Consider the following 8,796-nt stretch of genomic DNA (forward strand, 5'->3'; position numbering starts at 1 on the left):
GCAAAAAACTTGAGTGGTCCTCATAGATCTTCACACACTTATTTTCCAGGTGATCACAGGACCACTCGAATCCTTAATGAATCCGCCAGTGGTTACAATGACACTAAACGAGTTACATGAAAGTCTATTCCTCCCACAGAGGCGAGATTCTATACAATTGGCTTAAACACAATCTTAATCATATACATTACATTAGCCATCGAACATACTTTAATCAAATAAATGGTCTATTTAGATTAAAACGCTCATAAGTCCCATATGCTTAGTTGGGTAGAGGTTATAGAACAGCTATATATCTCATAGCCCACCAAGCAAGAAAAATATTTGATATGGCAGTGTTCTTTTAATTTTGGTGTGTACTGATAGCATTGTTTGTATAAAATGCCAGTAAAGTCACGTTTTCCAACATTCCAATTCCAAGCAAGGACCAGAAGGTGGAGGCCGGTGAGGGAGTGGAAGTCAAAAGATGGAAAATGACGTCCCAAAATTTTGAACAGATAAGAGATTGATCCTTTAAATATTTCCTAGTTGAATCCAACACATGATACATTTTGATCCAAGTGCCCGTTATATCCACATTAGTTTAATCACATCTCCTGAACCAATTGATTAAACAAATCACCAATGGCTTCTCCACCTTGATGAGAAGGATTCGTTTAATAACATATCGAACACGTACTCAATACAAACATCAAAAATTACAAAAAGCTCCTAATACAAACACCTGAACAATCGTATGAAAAGTTAATTACATATCGAACACGTACTCAATACAAACACCTGAAATTACAAGACGTCCTCAATACAAACACCTGAAATTACAATCATAGTTCATACCTATTTGTACCCTAGAAAATTTCGGATGAGAAGCTAATCATTCACTCATTGAATAGGTTTAAGCAAATACCATTTACCAGGCTACAAAACTTGCTCATTACCATTTACCAAGTAGGATAAGAATGCTACTTCCTTCCATGCTTCCAAAATACTTCTGGATTAGCACCACAACACAATGATCCTAGAAAACAAGTAAAAACATAAAACCGCAAAAATAGAAATTATTTTTACATGATACTACAACCATTAGGGTTCTCATCACTGAAGTAGTTGCCATAAGGATCAGATGCAGGTCCTGATGGCATTGGCTGTTGGGGCATGTAGTTCATCGGCGGTGGCGGCTGACGGGGGTACATCATTGGATGGTACATATCATTTCCACCATTGGCTGCTGCTCTCTGCTGATTCATCATCATGGCCATGTATTGCTGCTGCTGCTGATTATATGGGTTGCCGGCCCCCATACCGCCTTGATAGTATCCCCCTCCGCCGTTCATCATCGCCTGTGCAGGCAGTCCTTGTACTGCAGGAACATTACCCATCTGCCCCATCGGATAGCTACCCATTTGACCCATTTGGCCCATCTGGCCCATATTCTCACCACCACGCCCCATTTGGCCCATTTGAGGCATCTGCCCCATTTGACCCATTTGGCCCATTTGAGGCATCTGCCCCATTTGACCAATATTTCCCACATGACCCATTTGACCCATCTGGCCCTTTCGGCCCATGTAACCCATTTGTTGCATATCCTCGTCATCATCATCACTGCCTTTGCCACCTTTGCCCCCTTTGCCTCCTTTGCCACCTTTGCCTCCTTTTCCATCTTTGCCCTCCTTGCCTTCTTTCCCACCCTTGCCTCCTTTGCCTCCTTTGCCATTGAAATCAATGTCATGAAAATCATTTTTCTCAAGTTTGCCCCCACCCTTTTTGCCTCCATTGCCCTTGCCCTTACTTTTCTCGTCCCCACCGCCTTTCGAACCGCCTCGTCCGATACTCGTACTCCGGCTAAGCCACCCTAGCAAGCCACCTCCTTTTTTGCCATCTTTGCCCTCTGTCTTACCTTTACCACCTTGTTTCTTATCCCCACCCTTGCTATTTCCACCGCTTTTCTTTCCTCCATTTCCGTCCTTGCCATTCTTCTTTTCGTTATTTCCACCCATTCCCTTTACTTGCACAGGGAAATCAATCACCCCGCCTTTCTTAGCAGACCCTCCCCCACCGCCGCCCCCACCACCGCCACCGCCACCTAACTTCTTGTCGTTCATCGCATGCAACATATTCATCATCCCAGCAGGCACCTGTGGCCCATGGCCATTATTACCACCCATCATCGGCATCATCTTCCCATAAGGACCTCCTTGTGCCCCATTTCCAATATTACCCATCGCCTTGTTCTTAGCCATCTGATGATGTCCATGATCAAGCTCTTCCTCCTCATCGTAATAATCATCATCGAATTCATCATCATCAAACTCATCATCAAATTCATCGTCATACTCATCGAAATCGCTACCGTCAAATTCGTCCCCTTCTGCCGGCAGATTGAACTTCACAGACTTCTGGTCCTTCTGAGGCGCCTTCATAACATTACCATTACCCCCTTTCATTTGTTGGTGTTGCTGCTGGTGACCTCCTCCGCCCTTTTGTGGTTGTTGCTGATGGCCTCCTCCGCCCTTTTGTGGATGTTGCTGGTGGCCACCGCCCTTCGCGTTCTGGACCGGCATAGCCATGTTCTTGAACTGGTTGTTGAGCTGGGCTTGATTGAAATTTGAACCCTTCGAACCTCCCCAGAGTTCTGCATGTTTCCCCATTTTTGCAAGTTTCTTGATGATTGTGATTGGATCAACATTCCCTGTCACAGTCACCTTGCTATGCTCTGCATCTATACTTGTTGTGTACACACCTAAACAAATTACCAAAATTGGTAAAATTAAAACCGGTGACCAAGATTTCGTTTTACCCTAACTAAAAACCCCATTAAAATTCATACCGTTACACTTGAACGGTGAAAAATCATAAGTAAACGAAAGCATCAATATTTATGGTAGATTAAGAAAACATTCCATCTAACGTCTTTCAGTCTCTACTAATTTATTTAGAAAGTCCTGAGTTCAAATCTCGTGAACGAAAGTTGTTAAAGTAAGAAATAATTTGTTTTATTTAGGAAGTCTTGAGTTCAAATCTCAAGTTCTTGATATATAAAGTAAGAAATAATTTGTTGGGTAAGAAATATCAAAACATGGTAACAAGGGAGAGGAACATACCATCGATTTTCTGCAGCAATTTCTTTATCTTATGCTTGCATCCATCACAGTCAATATTAACCTTGAGAACACAGGTCTGCAAGCAAAATCAATATCAAAACCAAAGAAACCAAATTAGACTTGAGTAGATAACTTAATACATACTAATGAGAAAACGTAATTAAGAGAAAACAGAAGAATAATGAAAAGGGTTCTAAACTAAAGTAAACAGCTTTGATTTTCAGAAAAGTTTTGCACCTGAAGCTTCATCATCTCCTGTTTACTCATTGTTTTAGAGAGAGAGAGAGAGAGAGAGAGGAGAGCAAACAGGTTTTCTGCTTGTGAGCTGAGAATATAAAGAGGGGGAGAGAGAGAGAGAGTTCAAGGGAGGTTGGTGAGAGTTTAAACACTTTATCTTTTAGCTTTCACTCCCTCTGATCGAGGTTTTGTGTACTCTTTTCAAGCATTTTTTAAAGAGAGAGAGAGAGAGAGAGGAGTGTGTGTGAAGTTTGTTCTAGCTGCAATTACCGCTGCCTGATTTGTTAATCGAATAAATACTCACAGTTTCAGAAGTGGCTTAAATACTTAAACATTGATTAATGGCAGTTGAAAAATAAAACTCCCTAAAACTAATAATATAAAACAGGGAAGGGAGCAAGACTAGTTTTTTTTAATATGTGCCTGGAAAACAGCGAAGAAACATGAATCTCTTAGTCGGCAGGAACTCTGGAAACCACAAAAGAAACACTATTATATTTGAGTCAAGGAAACCCCATTAAACCAACTTCTATATGAGAGGTCAGTCGGTAGGAAGTGGGTATTTGATAAGCTTAACAGAATAACAGATAAAAGAACTGTTAGCAATATTCTTACATGGGTAATCTCGCTCTACCTTCTCAACTCTTTGATTATTTTGCAATATTATGCGAGTTTGAACCGTTTATTTTCTAGGTCATTATCAATATTCTTATATGGATAATTTCGTTCTATTTTTTTCAACTCTTTTGATCATCTTGCAATGTTACACGAATTTGAACCGTTTATTTCTTAGGTCACCTTCTAAACATCTTCTATACAAAAAATTTACTACAACTAATTTTTTTGTCATCTAAAGTTTATTTTAAAAATAGACAAACAATGTTTTCCACTTAAACAATGAAATTTTGTTAACCTTAACTACATAGTTAAACGATTTGTGGTTGATTGAATTTTCTGCAAAGTTGATCTTCAAAATGTGACCTTAAAAGTAAATAAGGTAATTTGAGAGGAGAATGAGAACTAAAAAGGTATATCGAGAAGATTCAAGTGAGAATGTTACAAGAATATTCTATAAGTAAAACTCAACAAGCAGTTTCGCATTTTTTTTTACACTCATTCTGCTATTTTTGCTAATCTTATTCATGATTGATTGATAAAATTAAAAAAATGCGTGCAAAACAATAATTGAAAGTGAAAACCACTACCCAAACCTCTAATTAACAAGGAAAACATAAAAAGATTGTTATATTTCAGGCAAGTAGAATTTAAATGTAGATCAAATACAAGTAGTCATACAATACTATAATCTTTTCCCAAAAACTACAACACTAAAACACACCTTAAAGCAAGTTGAAAGAAAAGGCATTCGAAGTGATCTCTTTGCCCCACATTCCTTACGACAAGCTTAAACATGATTAATCCAGGCATAAACATGGTTTGAAGCATATTTTGTTCATTATTAACAAAATAGCTGGAGATAGACTGGTTGGACACGATTCTATAATATATTAAGCTCTTAGAATTCATGGCTTTAAAAGATAATTATTAAGAAAATTCTCTCAAACTAAATTCTATATAAATTCTATTCTAATTCATAATTTAACGTTAATCTTGCAAATATAAAATTTTGTACAAAAAAATATGAGGGAACAAAAAATCTCTTCAAAAGAATCTCCTACACCATTTCTCTTATAATTTTATGGCACCCATAAAGTGATTTAATACCTAATTTTGGTAGGGCAAGACATGATTAGACAAAAGATCATTAGCCATGGTCCTACCCATTAGCCCTGGGATCATGAGCCCCAATTGTGGTAGGGTAGGAGCACTACAACACTCCAATGTCTTTGTCCTTTCTAGCAGTGCTCCATCGGTCTAAATATCCTGGATCTCGTTGATGCGTCAAAATTATGGATCAAGTTATTTAGATTTTAAAATTTCATTTAACGGTCTACTTATTTTGATATTTTACAAGTTATAATAATGTTTGACCGTTAAATTAAATTTTAGACGTTTAAATCACTTAATTCGATAATCTTGATGGACAGAGATCCGGAGATCTCTTTCCAATGTCCTTAACAATTATTGTACAATCAGCAAGTGTTGAATAATGTAACAATTTGCACGTTTCAGCTCAATTATGTGTTGAATAATGTAACAATTTGCCTGTTTTAGGTCAATTATTGCATGTGTTTCAACCACAAAATACTATTTGTGTATGTTTTTATCTTGTTCGAGTTTGCAAGTACCAACGATATATATTCGGACCGAGAATATGCAAGTACAGTTGAATTTAGGGTTTGTTTGTAAGCGTTTTTAAAATAACTGTATTTTAAATTAATTTTTAGTAAAATTATATATAAATGAGAAAATTAGGTGGTAATATTAAATAATAATTTTATCTTTCGTGGCTTGCCATTATAGCATTATTCATAAAGTAAAACTGCTGAAAATGAAGAATATTTTAATTGAAATTTTGTCGATAGTAATGTACGAAACTAGTCTGTGGGAAATGCTCTACGACTTTAGAACTGGAAAGGTAAAAATATCCAACCAACATCATGAGTGTTTGTTGTACCATAAAATCATGAAGAATTACTCAGTACATATTTACTTTACCTGCAATATCACATATAGTAAAAAGCATATGAAAAAAATAAAAAAAGAGAGGTTCTCTTTTGAGTAATATCGAGTACAGCAAGTTTGGAATCTTTGAGGCTTAAACATCACGGTGGCAATGGAGCTCATGCAGTTGGCAGGATAGTGCTGCTATCTTATTATATTTGTGTACCAGGTCGGTTGCACTCTTGCATGGTTGTCAGGTTGACTATATATACAAGTGTGAAAATTTGTTGGGGGATCGATAAGAGTAAAACTGTAGATTCACTCGAGGCCAAGCAAACCAAAGGAATTCAAAGTTAAACCATCTGGCAATGGACTTGCAGCTCAAGCAGTTAAAATGCGTAAAATTTTATATTCACACAAGGCCAAACAAATCAAAACATTTCAAAAGTTGAACCATCTCACATTGGTTTTGCAACTGAAGCGATTAAATAGCATAAAATTGTAGATTCACAGAGAACCAAGCAAACGAAAGCATATTAAAGTTAAACCTTTCGCAAAAGACTCGAATTTTTTGAAAATCTTACATCTCAAGGGGTTAAAAGCGTGTAAATTTTCACACTTAGGTTATGATATCGGAACTCCCCAAATATTGCTTCTGTCAACAAAAAGAAAGCTACACCATCTCAGATGGGAAACAAGAATAAAAATGATGTATCTCTGAGTTTGAACCCTTCTTCTTTTGCAACCAATTATTGTTTGTCCTCCTTAAAACCTAACCCGTGAAGAAAATCTTGTCCTCATTTCTTCTTTATTAATTCTTCCTTTGGTAAAAAAAATTAAAAATTAAAAAAAAAATGAAAAACAGAAAAGAAATACCAAGATATTTTTGCTCTGTGAAAGATATTTTCAATGGTGACATAAAGCAACCCAACGGCACAAGCCACAAAGTTACAAACCCAAAAACAAAACAAAAAATTAACGTTATTAAAATGCTTTATGCTGCATTGGGGTAGCTCACAAAATGGCTTTCGAACCCCAAACTTTGACCACTAATATTCTCTAATTATTGGAAATCAAAAGTTCTTAAGGAAATCATCGTAATAAGAGAATCGATGAGTTTGTAATTGTTAAATTGTCAGGTCATATGTGGCCTCTTGAATTGTTTTAAAAACATATTTGACGTCTCCTTTTTATATGCATTCTTGACGTGTAATGAAATTTCTGTTGAAGAATGATTTATTAACTCTTTGATTTGTCGAGATTTTTTGAAAAAAATAAATAAATAAGCGAGGTTCGACTTTTAGTTAATTTTTAAAGAGTCCAAACAACATTTTAATGTATCCATGTTCTTTCCTCTACTTGTATGGTTCAAATCATCGTAGGCTGCATGCAGACCAATGCCTAGCTATGGTGTTGAACGGTGTGCAACTGTGTAGCATTCGAATCCTTAAAAGCGAATCCGGATCCTTTTTTGAGAATTGTGAAATTTTATATCTTTTCATTGTACGTTTTACAGTTAGAAATTATTTTAAATATTTTTATTTAAAATTAAACATAAATAGTACTTAATAAAAAATAATTACACAATATATGATGAATGAACACGATTTACAAATCTTCACTAAAAGAATCCTGTTGGCTTAAAAGCAATGGGGCGCCATGATCTGCTTTCACTTTCAGATCATAATTTTTGGAATTTAAGCTACTATTCCACACTTTAACCCTAATCTGCCTCGAATGAACTTTTGCTTGTTAGATTACGCATGCCTAAACCGTCCAGGTCCTATGACAAGAATCTTGTTCCATAACCATTTATTTTCAAACCAAGTCAGATCGTAAAAGATTGCAAAATCTCGTGTGAAATAAAGTCAAGCCATAGTTTGTACTTGGGACAGGATTAGACTGGATTAGATGGGATTACTTGAACCATTTTGCTTGTTTGGTATGAGATTTGAGGAGAGCGTAGTTCTGGTAAAAGAAAAATGGAATAGGACTTCTACTGAGAAGTGGCCAAATGGGTAGCTGTTGAGTTCACAGCTGGTTAGGGAGGGCGAGTAATTTAGGTTGTAGCTCAGTGGGGAGTTGGGACCCCAAGAAAGGAAGATGGGCAGGCTGGTTAGGGGACAATTAGGTCAGGGACCAGAGTCCGTGTTTATAGACTGGTCATGGTTTGCTGGAGGGTTGGGATCTAAAGTTATGGCCAGGTTTCACCCCAGTTGGTGAACAGTCTCCTCTTGTTCTCTTTAGGTTGGACTTGACGGGGGTACGTGAATTATTGGTTTTCCAACCATCCACGCATTCTCTGATCGAATTTAGCCAGTCTCATTAGCACGATAGGTGTTTATGTTTGGCAGTTGTACCAATCAGGAAGGATGAAAAAGTAGAGAGATGAAAGTATATAAATATTTTACTGAGATTGGACATTTAAAATGAGTGAAACTTAGGCAGGAATGCTTTATTAAGAAAGCAATGGGTTAGTTATTGTTTTATGGATAATGCTTGTGTCTTTTTATTTACGATTAACGAATTTTTATTGTATGAACATCATAATCGAAATCATTCACTATTTATCATCATTTAACAATCATATTTGCAAAACATTATTCAATTTGGAGGTCTTTAGTTATCCATATGCACAAGACAAATGAATGGTTTATCATGAGGATGCTACTCGTTGCCAAAATCGTTGATTGATTTAACACATATAGATAACTAAACAATCTCCAAATTGAATGATTTTTTTATAGATATGATCTTTAGATCATGATAAAAAGAAAGAACAATTTTGCTTAAGATGTTCATACGGCAAAGATTTGTTAGTAGTAAGTGAAAGAACATAAGCATGAATTATCCTTGTTTTATTGGAACCGAACGCTACGGTGGCAGTGAA

At 36.4% G+C, this 8,796-nt stretch overlaps 1 protein-coding gene across 2 annotated transcripts; it reads right to left on the bottom strand.

Annotated features, from left to right (window-relative positions):
• Positions 1-725: 725 nt before the first annotated feature.
• LOC137723022 (heavy metal-associated isoprenylated plant protein 34-like) lies at positions 726-3,881 on the bottom strand. Of its 2 annotated transcripts, XR_011066838.1 has the most exons (4): positions 3,342-3,881; positions 3,105-3,180; positions 813-2,743; positions 726-780 (listed from the first exon to the last, which is right to left on the bottom strand). XR_011066838.1 is itself a non-coding variant. In XM_068462177.1 (3 exons), exons 1-3 carry the CDS (start codon positions 3,369-3,371, stop codon positions 1,065-1,067), a joined length of 1,785 nt encoding a protein of 594 aa, XP_068318278.1. In that variant the 5' UTR covers positions 3,372-3,881; the 3' UTR covers positions 726-1,064. The 2 variants fall into 2 exon arrangements, 1 of the variants encoding a protein (XP_068318278.1); XM_068462177.1 differs by having other exon boundaries at positions 726-2,743.
• Between the last annotated feature and the right edge of the window lie 4,915 nt (positions 3,882-8,796).

This window comes from Pyrus communis, chromosome 17 (genome assembly GCF_963583255.1).
Source record: "Pyrus communis chromosome 17, drPyrComm1.1, whole genome shotgun sequence".
Taxonomy (NCBI): domain Eukaryota; kingdom Viridiplantae; phylum Streptophyta; class Magnoliopsida; order Rosales; family Rosaceae; genus Pyrus; species Pyrus communis.

Coding starts and splice junctions, on each gene's coding strand:
- LOC137723022 (XM_068462177.1), bottom strand. CDS start 3,371: ATGAGTAAACAGGAGATGATGAAGCTTCAG. Junction 3,181..3,341: donor AGGAGATGATGAAGCTTCAG/GTGCAAAACTTT, acceptor TTTTGCTTGCAG/ACCTGTGTTCTCAAGGTTAA. Junction 2,744..3,104: donor ATTGCTGCAGAAAATCGATG/GTATGTTCCTCT, acceptor TAATTTGTTTAG/GTGTGTACACAACAAGTATA.